The sequence below is a fragment of the Cyrtonyx montezumae genome, unplaced genomic scaffold, assembly GCF_038088225.1.
Source record: "Cyrtonyx montezumae isolate F1298 unplaced genomic scaffold, pur_monq_1.0 scaffold_3, whole genome shotgun sequence".
NCBI lineage: Eukaryota > Metazoa > Chordata > Aves > Galliformes > Odontophoridae > Cyrtonyx > Cyrtonyx montezumae.
Genome location: NW_027072034.1, coordinates 62536640 through 62551259, shown reverse-complemented (window position 1 = coordinate 62551259; position 14620 = coordinate 62536640). Strand labels below are relative to the sequence as shown.

The following is a 14620-nucleotide window of genomic DNA, read 5'->3' as shown; positions in this document are numbered from 1 at the left end:
TTGTCTAATTAAGAAAAATAAAATCAGGCTATTTGTGTTTGTTCACATGTTTATTTGTGGTTCCTAATATTTCAAGTATTTCAGACGATATTAACTGGTACATAAAGGGATACAGAACTGGGTTAGACTGCTACAGTTTATATTGCTTCCATTCAGTGAAAATAAAGCAGTACAAGAAATGTATTTAAAAGAAGGATGGAAATAAAAGTAGTTCAGAGAAAAATAACACTAACCTACCTCTCCCAAAAATAACTTGAAAACAATCGCAGACTTGAATTTTTCTAAATACACAGCAGATGGTTCTTTTGCATTTAACTAACGACAGATTTTATCTTTTTCCTCTGATGTCTGTACTCTTTATGACATAATTTTTAGACAAATTTCTTCTTCTCCTTTTTTATTCTATAGGTGTATCAAGGGGAAAAATAACAACGGAGGTTTCAGTTCCTTGTGCCTCAGACTCTGGAGTTCTTCTGTAGGCTGTATGTTGTTAATGCTAATTGTGATAGGGGTTTTTACCTCTGAATGACTCCTACATGTTAGCATTAACACTGTATCACGCCTCTCACCAGAACTCACAAGGAACAAACTGCTGCTGTGGGAGGAGAACAGAAATCATGAATTAGTCAATACTATACTGAGAAAACTTCCACACGACATGTAAAAAAGATGGGCTGTTCTGAAAACAGATGCATTTGGTAGAATGTATGCTAAGTTAAAGGCACTGGAAAAAAAGTAGCTTTATATATCAATAAATCCTTAGAAGGATGTAGAATTTGTAATATTCTGGGCTCAGCAACTCAATTCTGGTTGTGTTTTTTACTTTATTGCTTTTCAGGTCTTCTGGCATTGCTTCTTGCACAAATAGTTGATTACATCATTTCATTTAAGAAAGGACAGTGTTTAATTAAACTTCTTGCATGCATAACTTTGCATTCTATTCTCTTCAATAGAACTTCATTTTATTTAAGACAAAAACAACAAACGCTTCTCTGAGATTTTAATTTTAGTTAGAAAGATATTATCATTAAAAGAAAAAGAAAATATATTTATTTTAATCTGAAATTATAACTGCTTCCCAGAATTTTACAAAAATCTCAGGAAATTCCCAAGAGATAGGAAAATACTGTTATAACTGTTCTGTGGAAGGTCAAAATAGATAGATAGTAAATGCCCACAAATACTGAGACAGGGAGTCTTTGAAATATTCTATCTTATTCTCTAATTAAATCTGCTTAATGAGTAGTCATGGTGGAACATAAGGGGAAAATAAAGCCCCAAAGGATAGATCATTAAGTAAGAAGAGAAATAAGGTCGACTTTTGTATTCTGTTAATATGTATACTCTCTTCTGTCTACAGTGTTTTGACTGTGGACTCCTTGCATGCACTCCTTTAAGTAGCACCTTGAGAACACAAGCACTTACGAATGGCCTCACTTATAAAACAGTGTCACACGTAAATAGTCTCAGTGAATACCACTTTTCCACTCAGGTAAGCCTGCTGCAGGGCATGACAGCCAAAGCAGGCTGTGAGATCAGAAGCTCCTCTAAGAACACAGGCAGCAAGAGGTTGTGCCCACCTGAACACAAGAGCCAGCTCACTCCTTCCAAAGTCAGAGCTAAAAAAAACATATTTGTATGAATGTCACCAGGTAATTAGCTCTGAAAGTGGGAAGGCAATTGTGGTGAGAGAGAAGAGCCAATGAAAATTCTCAGGTTTTGGGCCTAGGTTGCAACAGTCAACTTGAAGCAATGTTTCAAGATATCAGTTCCCTTCCTGAAGCTGAGGTGGTCCTGAGACCCTAGGAGTGGGCAGCCAGCCCCATATTAGCTACTCACTGCTGCACTCCTTTGCCGCACTGTTGCCAGAGAGCTGATAGCAGGTCCCAAGCGGCCCTGGTGCACTTGCACTGCACTGTGGCAAAGAGGAGTCCTGGCTGTACCATGGCCTTGGGAAGCCTCTTCTAACACAGACTTCTGTGAAATGCAGAAATCTGAAGGTAGTATTGCTTATCTCCATAAGTTAAATTCTCTGATGGGATGCACAGATTAAAAAGAAGCATTAAGTGATGATATTTATTATGTACTCTCAAAAGAAAAACACTTCTTGATACAATCCCTGTATCCTCATTCTATTCAATAAGTCTCAGTTACTGTGTGGCACCAGTAAGGGATTTTTATCTCTTCTTCAGACCCTTCCAGCAACAACAGAGCTGTGTACTGTGGCATACAGTACTGACCTCAGTGATCTTGAATGGCATGCTACTCAAACAATGTCATCCTCATTTCACCCCATCTTTCCACTGTGTCCTACATACACATGTCAGTAAAAGCTATACTTCCAAGGAGGAGAATGGGTCCCAATCCTCACAGTCATGCTGTAAAAATCATACTCATGTTCTCATACATTTCCTCTCTTTAAAACATAAATGAGAAGTGATCTGAGAACTTAAGAAATAAATAGCAGATAAAAATATGGTTGTTATACCATTTATATGTTTTCTTTTTCTGCACAGCTGATTCCCCAGAAAAAAAAAAAAACCTGATATATTAATTTGCAGGTATTATTTTAGCATACACAAAAGTACAGATATTCTTTATACTCTGAAAAAATGTTAATGCTGTCCATGAGTGGGGTTAAATATTACTAAAGACTACAGTATGATAGCATTATCATTTTCACATGGTTGGTGTCCTTCAAGAAATATCCACTGCCAATTCTTCCTGTTGAATGGTTTTGTTTTTTTTTGTTTTGTTTTGTTTTGATAGTGAATTCCTGTCTGGGTTCCTTACAAAAAATAAAAAAAGAACTGCAAAATAAATACCGCTGCACTAGGAAGTTCAGATATTAAAAAGGATTGCGATAAACTGAGTGGTAGAGCATAAGCTTAGCTACCAAACAGCAGTAAGAAATTACCACTTGCTGGTATTGTCTTTTTCTCGTGTATGTTGGCCTAAATCTCCCTGCCTCCCCCATCTCTAAAATCTGTATTTTGCATTATGATGCCTTCCTTACTAAGAAGAATTGATAGTGTCTTCCTTACCTCTAGATCACAAAGAATCATAGAATCATTAAGGTTGGAAAAGACCTCTAAGATCATCAATTCCAACCATGAGCTCAACCCCACCATGCCCTCTAACCATGTCCCTCAGTTTCTGAACATTTCCAGAGACAGTGACTCCACCACCCCTTTTTCCAGCCTGTTCCAGTGCCGCACTGCTCTTCCTGAGGAGCTTTCCTAACATCCAAGCTGAACCTCTCCCGGCACAACTGAAGGCCATTCCCTGTTGTCCTACTGCTGTTACCTGGGACAAGAGGCTGACCCCCGCCTCTCTACAACCTCTCTTCAGGTGGTTGTGGAGAGGGATAAGGCCTACCCTGAGCCTCCTCTTCTCCAGACTGAACAATTCCAGTTCCCCTAGCTGCTCCCTATATTGCCTTGTGCTCCAGATCCTTTGCAGCTCCGTCACCCTACTCTGGACATACGTCTGACCCATCCGGGGATAACCCCTCCTAACCTCATGTAACCTTCAGCTGGCGCCCTCAACAGTCTCGTCCGTAACACAGTTCCGTGCTTGCCTCCTCCCAGAGCCTGTCCCTGCATCCCCACAGGGAGATCTGCTTTCCCGCGCCGCTGCTGCCACCTCGCGGCACGAGCTGTGTGGGCAGCGCTGAGCTCCGCTCTGTGTGACAGCGACAGGGCCCGAGGGAACGGCATGGAGCTGTGTCAGGGGAGGGGCGGCTGGGGGCTAGGGACAGTGCTGCACCACAGGGCAGTGGGCATGGAACAGGATGCACAGGGCAGTGAGCATGCCTGCCAGAGCTCAAAGAGTGTTTGGACAACACTCTAAGACACAGAGTTTGATTTCAGGTAGTTCTGCATAGAGCCCAGAGTTGGACTCAGTGATCCTTGCGGGTTTCTTACAACACAGAATATTGTATATTATTAAGCTCCCATTAAGGTTAAAAAAAAATAAATCCAAATTCTCATGCTGGCTTAAGATTCAGAACAGGATGCTTAGATGAGTTCTCACTTGTATAATTTCCACGTGGGTTAATCAAAGTCTGTAGGCACTTTAAAAGTATAAAATAAAAGCACAAATGTTGCGTTCCTCAGTACACTAGCCAATGTCAGCCTTTCCAGTAGCACCAGAGCAACAGGTCTAAGGTCAAAGCACACTCCAGAAGGTTAGGGTGAAAAGAAAAAATATTTGACATTCAGTACAGAGATCATTTAAGAAAATATACATTATGTAGGTATGTACACTTAACTAAACCTTATGTAAGAATGCCATTTAAAACAAAATTTAAAAAAAAGCCAATAACATGACAAAGGATCATCAGACTAAGGAAAACAGGGGAAGGAAAAGAAAGGATTTTTTAAATAATCTGGGAACAGGGACAGTACCTCAAAGACATGTTGTAGTTCACAAGAAACAGTATCTGAGTCCACAGTCTGTTAGTATATACATAGAATTCACATCTCAATAACACAGCTAAAAAATGACACTGGGCACAGAACTGCAGAAGAACAACAGTATTTTGATACATTTCTTAAGAGTTCCACAATTTCAACAGAAGCTACTTTCATCACTTGCCTTTCTTCTACTTTCTGTCACATTTAGCAGTTATTTACTTGTCAGTTATTGCAATTTCATTAGTCTAGGCAAGACTTTCTTAAATGCTTTTTACTGAAGTGTCACCCTGTTATGCCAAACTGTGTACCAACCAATTGCTGGGCAAGAGATGCAGTTAAGAGTGAAATAAGTGGAATGAAATTCAGTGAAAATATTTGCACTTCAAACAGCAGTAAAATGTCTTTTGGTATAATGAGAGTTCTAATGAGCTTTGGATGAAAATACAAAATGTCAGAAACTATCATCCAACAAAAACCACCTGAGACGTTTAATTGAAGCTATGTTATTTAAATATCAAAGCAAAAATGCATAATAAATCTCACTACACTGGGGATGGAAGTCATGTACTACACTGCTAGTACTGTTCAGAAAAATTATCTTTAGAAGTGATATTAACTGCTCTTGTACAGGTGACAATTAATAACCACAAAGAACTTTTTGGCATTTACATTCTGCTATTCTTGTACTAGTAAAGCAACATTAATTATTCAGTGAGATACTGAATGGGAAGTCTTTTGAACAGTAAACACAAAAGATAATCTAATTTCAGTTCTGACAGAAAATCAAAATTAGGAAATAAGAATCTTTTGTAACCCTTTATGGGCTTCTGGAAGTTTTTTGTGGATTTGTTTGTTTGCTTGTTTTCAAGACATTTGTCTCAACTTTCTAATGCAGTAGACAAAGAAGTCTGGGGAATTTCATCAGGAAGCTCCAGCAAGAAACACACTGTGACAGGAGTTACAGATTCTTTCTTCATTTAAGACCAAACACGTGGTCCTGAAATTGCATCACATTGAAGAGGATGGCCCAACAGCGCAAATCAGAGAGGACAGCATCTGGATCCATAAAATCATTCTCGAGAGAAGGTAAGTTAATAAAAACAAAACTTTTTTTTTTCCTGAAGTAAAATTAGTGCCTAGCAGTAGCAGAAAACTGAAATTCGAGTAGAATGAAACGTGAAATACTGGCTCTCTCATTTATCCATGATTAAGCTCCACAGAACTCAAATGAATTAAAACAAGACATTTTTACATGTAACACAAATTAAGTCAAGCACACACACACACACACAAATAAAATACTTTATTATGTACATTTAGAGGTTAAATTACACTGACAGAGTTTTTCCTTCTTCTGTTTCATCTTTTGCCTCATGACTTTCTGCTGCTGCTTCCATACTTGTTTCCTGAGTGACCTGCAGAAATGTAACAATGTTGTTATTGTTTTTTAAACATGATCTAAGTCTGGATCCTGGAAATCCTCCCCTCAGTCTAAAGAGAAAGGACAGCAGTCACAGGCAAATACTGCCTCCAAAATTAAACAACCTGAAAATGAAGCATCCTCAAACTCATTTCATTTAAAAAATATCACGCTCATATAAAAAATACCAGGCTCTGAGCACCTCCTTGGCTAACAAATTTCAGTAGGTGTACCGTATTTTTAGTTTCTTCAGCTATGAAAGTAAATAAAGTAATTGTTTTGAAGGCTCAAAATCTGCTATTTAATTCTTACGATTATTTCCTAGGTTTAACCATGTTCTGAAAGTCAATCACTGGTTATATGCAAATTTGTATTTAGTTGTTCCTTATATCCTAAAAACTCACCTTTTTGCATTTACTCAGGCAGTGTAAAATTCTTCTTGCATAAGCCAATTTCAACTTTTAAACTTTTTCCTTATATTTGAAAAATACTGATGTAGTTTCAAGTGATGATTAAAAAGAGCTTAGAGAGACTAATAAAAAAAACATCTGGGATTCTCAGTAGCAGCTTCAGTCATGAAAGTCCAAAATACTTTGCTCCAGCTTTTTGGAAAATTAAAAAATATATTGATCAAATAATGTTGGTTTGTTTTTTTTTTCCCAAATGGTACAGTGCATTTTAATAGTCAAACTTCAAAAACAACACCAGCACATCCTCTACAACAAAGCAATTAGATTTCATGTGCATTCAATTTTTCTTCACCTGTTAACATTTCTATTCTTAAAGATACATTCCTGACAATATTACTCATCTCTAATCGTTTCAATTCTATTCTGTCACAGTGTATTACCATACTTGGGAAGATGAATTTCACCAGTGAGACTTACCAGCCTCTTTGATCTTTCCAGCAGCTTGTGCCACACAGTGTGATGAGCCTGTATTAAATGTTATTAAATGTTACCAGAGGCAGAAAAAGAATCTTACTATAGATTAGATTCTCACAAGTATATAGAAATTATGGCATAAAAACATCTCAATCCCCAACTCATACATTACAACTTACTACTTTAATGTCCAATTTGCCCACATTCCTCCCATTAAAGTATCAGTTGACTCTTATAAACTTTCCCAGTGAAAACAATAGCACATGTTCTAGACCATAGGCCAGTATAATAGAAGTCAATAGAAGGGGGAAGGACTCCTGTCTCTAGCTATATTTTTGCAGAGCACTTCCTGGGTTGCTGTTTCAAGTTTTACTTTGTTATAAATGAAAGACTTAGATGTGGTACCCTTCATCATGAGTGTAAATTCAAAGTTCTGTTCTTTCCTGAATCTGAATAAACATTTTAAGCACACAACAATAAACAATTCACTAAGGCAAGGCTAATGAAATAGCCATGCAGCAACTGCACAAACAAAACTGAAAATAACACTAAGAGCACAAAAAAAGTGCCAACTTTTCTGATTCTGATTCCACATCCACAGTAGTTCCAGGGAAATTAGCCTCAAACAACCACTGTAGCCATCATCCTGAGCCATCACTTCTGGCTACTCAGTCTCCTCTTACCTCTAAACTATCAACATTATAAAATAAAGATCAGAAAATACACCAAATGCCCTGACTTTAAAAAGAGAAGACAAAACATAGAAAATGTAGAAAATATATGCAGAAAAAAATGTAGTTACCCTCAAATGGATTGGCAGGGACACGCCCTGAAACCTCCTTATCAACTCAGATTGGCTAGTCTGAAGATTGTGGGCTGCCGTTATCTCATACTGGAAACAGAAACTTGTCCTTGGAATGTGAGGTCCTTCACTAACATCAACAAAATCTCCAAGCCTGTCCAAAACCAAAGGGGAAAGGAAATCCACTATGACCAAAATATAATCAAAGAGAATTACAGTCCTACTTGGTTTTGATTAGCAAAATCCTATCTACAGAACACATCAAAGAGGATGAAAGAAAATCCACACAAATCCCAAACCAAATCTAAACACATCCACAGTTTAGCATTTCTGGGTTTCCTGAAGAAAAAGTACAGGTCACCCAGTTTCCTAAAATTAGTTCAGAAAGTCTATAACTCAAGTCCAAAAGACAGCTTTGGGTTTATCAAATTTTTGAACTCATGTTGACTTTAATAGTGAAGTTAAATCTGTCATTCAAACTAGAGAGTGGGAGGAAGGATATAATAAAAAAAAGCTTGATAAGAGTACAGACAGCAATTAACAGTGATTTTTAAATTAAAATCTATAAGTAACTTATTTTTCTCACTTGCAGATATTACTTGCAATATAATTAAAACTTTCAGTGAAATATTACAGAAAGAGAGTTTAGTTTTGCTTACCTATGTAGTCTTACAAGTCCTTCCACATCCTGGGAAGCTTTCTGTTCTATCATCTCCATTTTATACCTGGACAAGAAAAATAAAAAAAAAATAAAAAATTAATACCTTTTAACACTGAGTTCTTAAAAGATTGGTTTAAAGACCTTTTTTTTTTTTAAAATCATGTTTGTATTTGAGAGCTTTGAACAAGGTTTAAACCCTTAATTTTATATGCCAATGTGTATGTGCATATTTCATAAAGTATATATATGTTTTAAGAGGTCCTTGCTCTCTCAGAAGTTTTATTCAGAAAGATAAAATGAGCCTACTACTTCACATGAAAGTTTTTCAAGACATAGAAGACCAGCAGACACTACCAGGTCACATAAACAGGTCAAATGCAACATGAGATCCTCAACAACTGGTCATCTGCAAGACAGCAAAGCGGTCTCTCCTCACACTAGAAACATACATGATGTCTAATGCCATTATCAGAAGTGAGCTCCTACCTGCTCTAAATGCACAGAAGCCAACCTAGTAAAGAGATGCTTGATGGTACACCACGTTAGTATCATTAGACTAAAAATACTATTTATTTCTGCAGTAACTTTAGCTATGAGCAAAACTCTCATTCACAAAACAAGAAATGATTTAACATTTTCCCTACTTCTCTCCTAACATGGAAAAGATGCGGACCAGGTGATTTTTCCAGAACAGTAAGAGGTCTGTGAACTAAAAAAGTCCTTTAAACAGGCTTTCTTTTGTAGCACAGCCCAGAGCATTTTGCCTATTTTCCCCCTGAAGAGCTCAAAAACTACATTTCATCAAATATTCATTTGAAGATACCGAGATAAGAAAAATCTACATTTCTTTAAACATGAAAGCCTTTCAGCAAAGGCTTAAAGCAACAAGCACATGAAGTCTAATCACCAGAGCTCCAGTTCAAAAGTACTGAAATCTTGAAGCTCAATATTAAAGTTAAAAGACTACAGTCTTTCCATGTCTCATAATGCTATGTCCAGCAAATGTCTTCCCCTCTGGAGAGAATGCTAAGATGTTCAGTCTTACTTCACCTGTCACACCTTATTTTAGATCCATGAAAACACACAGGGATTTAAGTGAATTAAGGCAAATTCATACACTTACTTGTTATGCTGAAACATTTCACGTGCTACTTTTGCTTCAACATGCAGCATTTCAAAAGGCAGGTCTTTATGAATTAGCTTACTGGCATCCCTTGTAAGAGAACGGAAGTTGTCCTAAAAAAGTAATTGATTCATATAAATCCATCGCCACTGTTTCAAAGCAGTACTGAATAAAGCATAAGAAACACTAAATATTAGTCAAAACAACTGTAGACTATTGCTGTAGGATTGCAGTCATTACTATTTATCAGCAACTTATCACTAAAGAACAAATCCACAGGCACTGTTCTATCAGAAAAAAAAAATATATATATATATGTTGGGAGTCAAACTCAGATTTTCCTGAGAAAACTGCTCAAGATTTATCTGTGTATTCTGTTTCCCAGAATCATGATTCCAATTACAAACAGCCTCCACTCTAGAGGAATCAAAAGAAAAAATACTGTATAAGTTAGAAATTCATCATCTTGGTCCAGAAAACAAAGCTTTGCATACTCAGATTTGTCGATAATTGAGAAATTGTTTTTTAAGAGAAACTGCATTTATTATATCATTTACCAAGTATTTCAGACTGTTCTTTCAACTTCAAGGCCACAACTAAGAAAAATTTGGAACTGTTTTAACACTTCTGTGTTAGCCACAAACACATCTGCTGGTATTCTGGCATGCAAAGAAGACAAAACACTCACCGTGTTTTATTAAATTACACCGGCTACCTAAGTTGACAGATAATCAGATTTACAGAAGGGCACAAAATACAAGCTAACACATCTTAAGAAGTGTTCCAGCTGAATGTGCTCAGGCTTTTTTTACAACAATAAACTGATTATGCTGTACATTACTACGTGAAAATATGCAAATTAGATACACTTTTACTGTCAGAGGGTTCTACTCACATAAATGCTGCAAGCCTACCATGGCATCTACACTACCAGACAAGGTTAGTTATGTAGGAGTGGATCTGTATAGTAACAAAGAAGGCACTGAGGTCCAGCAGCCACACACTGCTTTCAGAATTGTACTTCAGATTAAAGCCGCTCTAGCTCTTTAGGCCGAAAACTTCTAATCATCTGGAGAACACCTCTGGATTTAAACACATCTGAAAGAAACCCAGTTTGTGTACTGAGAGCGCTCTTCAGAGAGAGACAGTATATGATAAATGCAGAGATTTAGTTTCTGAGGCATATTCCTGATGTAAAATAAAAAACCCTATGAAAGGGAAAAAAAAAAACCCAAAAATTCTCTCTACACCACTACCCTCTTCTCTCACCAAAGAACCATCGGACAAGGATGCAAGCTACAAAACATTTTGAGCAAGAATTTATTGCACTTACCTTTGTTGGTTTCCAGTCATTCAGTCTACTGTCCAAAATTACATCATAACAGAAAGCTCCAGAGATCACTGCAATTTCAAAGAGAAAATATTCATGTTTGTAATGAAGTACGCATTTCATTGGCATACTGTACTCATAAATATATAAAAATGAGTAATTAAAACAGAATCTTAAGATTTTTATCATAAAATATGCAGGATCGCAATATCCACTCTAAATCTAGCAATCAAGACAAATCCTGAAATTGTTCAAAAGCAAATCAATGGCAGGAAGACTCCATCCAATCAACCATGTTCTTTTATGTCAGATATGAAATAATTTAGCTCTGTTAGAAAAATTACAGAATATTCTGTGTTGGAAGGATCCCACAAGGATCATCAAGTCCATAAAGTCTCTCTTGAGCATTTTCTCACTTCTGTGAATCTTAGGCTACAGATGGACGTGAGTCATTATTAACCCTGTTCATACTCTGATGACCTTCCAAGGCAATGAACACATAGTAATTTTTTATTATTTAAATGTTCACGTTACTCACGTACCTTCACAATAAAAAGGTCATGACTTTAATTACTAACTTATGTAATCTGAAGTGCTAACACACATATCCAGTTACCACTCAGACCAATCCTCCATATGTGAATGAAGAAATTATGTTCAGTCTGATAAATGTACCAAGATTTCTTTAATTTACATCACATTTTTCTTCTGATAATTATTTTTCCAATGGAGCATCCAAGAGCACAGACTCCCTTGTCTACTCCTCCCTCTCTCTGCCAATATCATGCCAAATAAGACTCATGAATCTTCAAAGCTACAGCTTTAGAAAAGTAATTTAGGTAGATGGCAAAGGAACTCAGATTTAATTCTTAGTGTAACAACTGATATAGAAAAACAGTTTAGGAAGATAGGCTCCTGTCTTTTTTCCAGTTCACCTATTTCACTTCAGAGCAGTCACATAACTTAGCTGTTATGTAAAGGTCACTCAGTCAATACAGTTTAAAGCCCAACTACTTAACATCACCAAATACAAATTCTGTATTATCTCAATATAACCATCATACCAAATACAAAGGCTATAACAATTCCATTTAACACATGTACATTACTAAGTATGATCAAGCATTGGAAAAGGAGCCTCTGATTTTCTTTTGTAATATTATTAGACATTCATTTAAGCAAAAAAAAGACAAGATAATTAATGACAGAAGATTTACATCACCTGGCACCTCTGGAGCTTTAACCAGATTCACGGAGTACTCATCTTTGAATGCCCGCTTTAACACACTTGCCATGATCATAGCACAGGAACGCCAATAGGCCTGTAAGAAGTATTTCAGAACACATCATTACTCAGAAGGTAACAGCTTTCACTTGGTTCATCAGCTACTTACATCAAAGAACACCATTTCACTGAATTAGGCACAGACCTTCATGACAACCCAAGCATCACTTTCATTAGAATTTAAACTTCTTTTTGGTGATGATTAGAACATTCATCAAGAGAATCAAAATAAAAAATTGGAGATCTGATAAATGTTTATAAATATCTAAAGGAAGGTGACAGGCAAATGGATGAGGCAGGCTCTTCTTGGTGGTGTGCAGCAATAGGACAAGGATTAATGGCCTAAAACTTGAACATGGGAAGTTTTGTGCTAATGTGAGGAAGAACTTTGCAGTAAAAGTGACAAAGCATTGGAATAGGTGGCCCAGAGAGGGTGAGAACTCTTTCTCTATGGAGATATTCAAGATCCATCTGGACATGCCTACCTGTGGAGTCCACTTTAGGGTACCTGATTTAGCAGGGGGGTTGGATTCAATGATCTCTTGAGGTCCCTTTGAACCTCCGTAACTTTGTGATTCTGTGAAAATGGCAAGCCAGCTGTTTCTCTGGCTAAATTTAAATCTCAAATTGTAAAATCATACAATCTAGGTTGAAAGGGATGCCTTCATAACACCTAGCCCACATTGTGCTCTAAATAACAATAGCCATGATGCTCTAACCACTAAAAACATCTATGAACTTTCATGACAACAAACTTTGAGGAACTAAAAGGGGCATACAGAATCAAATGGTTGCAATGAAGGTCAACTGCAAACAGTTAAGATGCAGACTTACTTTGTTTACTTCCTCTGGATCTTCATCTTTGAAGGTGAGGAACTGAATTTCACAAGATTTGGTCAAGGGTCTATGCATATCCCAGACTTCACCATCCACGAGGGCTAGAACAGATCTCTTGCAATGCCATTCACTCAAGTCTAAAGAAAGTGAAAAACACGCCACACAGTTATTAACACTGTTGATACACAATATTAACATTGTTCCTCAGAGCATGCATTCTGCATTTCTAACAACAAACTGCAAGTTTAGCTGCTCTTAAGTGACTTGGAAGGATGAGCTATTAACAGAATCTACAACATTCAACTCAATTTCTGCTGATATATTTTACATCAGACAAATGTATTTTATGTGATGAATCATAGAATTGTTTGAATTGGAAAGGGCCTTTGAAGGCCACAGTCATGTATACATAGAATCATTAGAGTTGGACGTGACCTTTAAAAGTCATCTAGTCCAACTCCCTTACATGTAGTCACCTAGTTTAAAGTAAACATTGAGTTTACATTAAAAATATATTGTAAACTTAAATACAAATGTTCTGAATACATATTCCTTACCCATGTCATTAAACATCACTAGCATTAATGTTTCAAGTTTGCATGGCTAATACTTCCATTGGCAACTAATTTGCACTATCAGTGACATCAGAAAAGAGTTCAAGTCTTATGAGGAGCAGATGAGGGAACTTGGATTTTTGAGTCTGGAAAAGACGAGGCTTAGGGGAGATCTTATCACTCTCTACAACCACCTGAAAGGAAGTTTAAGTTTGGTATTAGGAAAAATTTCCTCTCAAAAAGTGGTGAGGCAGTGGCACAGGCTGCCCAGGGTGGTGGTGGTGGGACAACTGTCTCCAGAGGTGCTCAAGAACCATGTGGATAAGGCACTGAGGGATGTGGTCAGTGGGCACGGTGAGGGTGGGCTGGTGTTCGGACTAGGTGATCTTAGAGATCTTTTCCAACCTTATGATTCTATAATTCATGCAGTTTATGAGTCTGCTAGCTTACGAGTCCATTCACTTACGCATGGCACAGTTGTACGGTGTAGACAAAGCTTTGTTCATTACGAACACGCTGCCGGGGTGAGATTTTCCAGTGTATTTCACTTCAATTTTCTCAATTCGTGGATAAAGAGATAACTGCCTCTCCTTCTCTTTGGTAAAGAGCTGGTTACGCATCTGAATAACTTCATCTGATGTCAGTCCAGAAGCAGAGACTGAGGAGCTGAACCCTGGCAAAAGACACGATCTAAAATTAACAAAAAGACGTCAAAGGCGTTTTATACGCTGGTTTCCGCAGAAGGGAGGACGGGACGTCGCACTACTAGCCTTCCCTCAGACACGTAGACAGCGCAGACAGCACTCGCCCCTGTGCCCAGCACCCACTCCCCGCTAACGCCCCCAGGGGTTAGACGCCCCTAGCACGGCGCAGCCCGCAGGTCACCACCAGCCCCGCTCGGCAGGCCCGGCCCCGGGAAGCAAAGGCCGCAAGAGAGGCCGGCAACCGGCCCACCGCCCCGCGTCGCCCCTGTCCCTGTCCCTGTCCCGCCGCTACTCACGGCGCCCTTCCCGCCCGCCGCGCAGACCGCGGTAGGCCCAGCGCGCCGCCATGCTGCAACTCCACCCCGGTCTGTTCCCCGCCGGAAACAGCGGCGGCGGCAGCATGGTTCCGCCCGCCGCTCCGCTATCGGCCGCCAGGCGGCTCCGTGGAGCCTCGTCTGCCGTGGCCCCTCGGGATTCGTTTCGGTCCGCGCGTGCTTTTTTCGCGGCGGTCGGGCTCTCAGCCTTTCTGTGTCGCTCACACGTGTCCTCACGCCGGCAGGTTACACCGCCCGCCTGAACGGCAGATTTAGGATCACGTGGAA

At 38.5% G+C, this 14620-nt stretch overlaps 1 protein-coding gene and 1 long non-coding RNA gene across 2 annotated transcripts; one reads left to right on the top strand and one right to left on the bottom strand.

Annotated features, from left to right (window-relative positions):
• Positions 1–421: 421 nt before the first annotated feature.
• Positions 422–928, top strand: LOC136052037 (uncharacterized). Its single transcript, XR_010622517.1, has 2 exons — positions 422–482; positions 573–928. It is a non-coding gene; the product is annotated as an uncharacterized LOC136052037 (long non-coding RNA).
• A 3962-nt stretch (positions 929–4890) lies between these two features.
• On the bottom strand, positions 4891–14380 carry MRPL39 (mitochondrial ribosomal protein L39). Its single transcript, XM_065741826.1, has 10 exons — positions 14315–14380; positions 13781–13987; positions 12758–12897; positions 11861–11960; positions 10642–10709; positions 9309–9421; positions 8184–8249; positions 7525–7678; positions 6726–6773; positions 4891–5833 (listed from the first exon to the last, which is right to left on the bottom strand). The coding sequence occupies exons 1-10, from the start codon at positions 14364–14366 to the stop codon at positions 5747–5749; spliced, it is 1035 nt and encodes a 344-aa protein (XP_065597898.1). The 5' UTR covers positions 14367–14380; the 3' UTR covers positions 4891–5746.
• Between the last annotated feature and the right edge of the window lie 240 nt (positions 14381–14620).

Coding starts and splice junctions, on each gene's coding strand:
- MRPL39 (XM_065741826.1), bottom strand. CDS start 14,366: ATGGCGGCGCGCTGGGCCTACCGCGGTCTGCGCGGCGGGCGGGAAGGG. Junction 13,988..14,314: donor CGGCGGGCGGGAAGGGCGCC/GTGAGTAGCGGC, acceptor GTCTTTTGCCAG/GGTTCAGCTCCTCAGTCTCT. Junction 12,898..13,780: donor ACCGTACAACTGTGCCATGC/GTAAGTGAATGG, acceptor CACTTTCTTTAG/ACTTGAGTGAATGGCATTGC.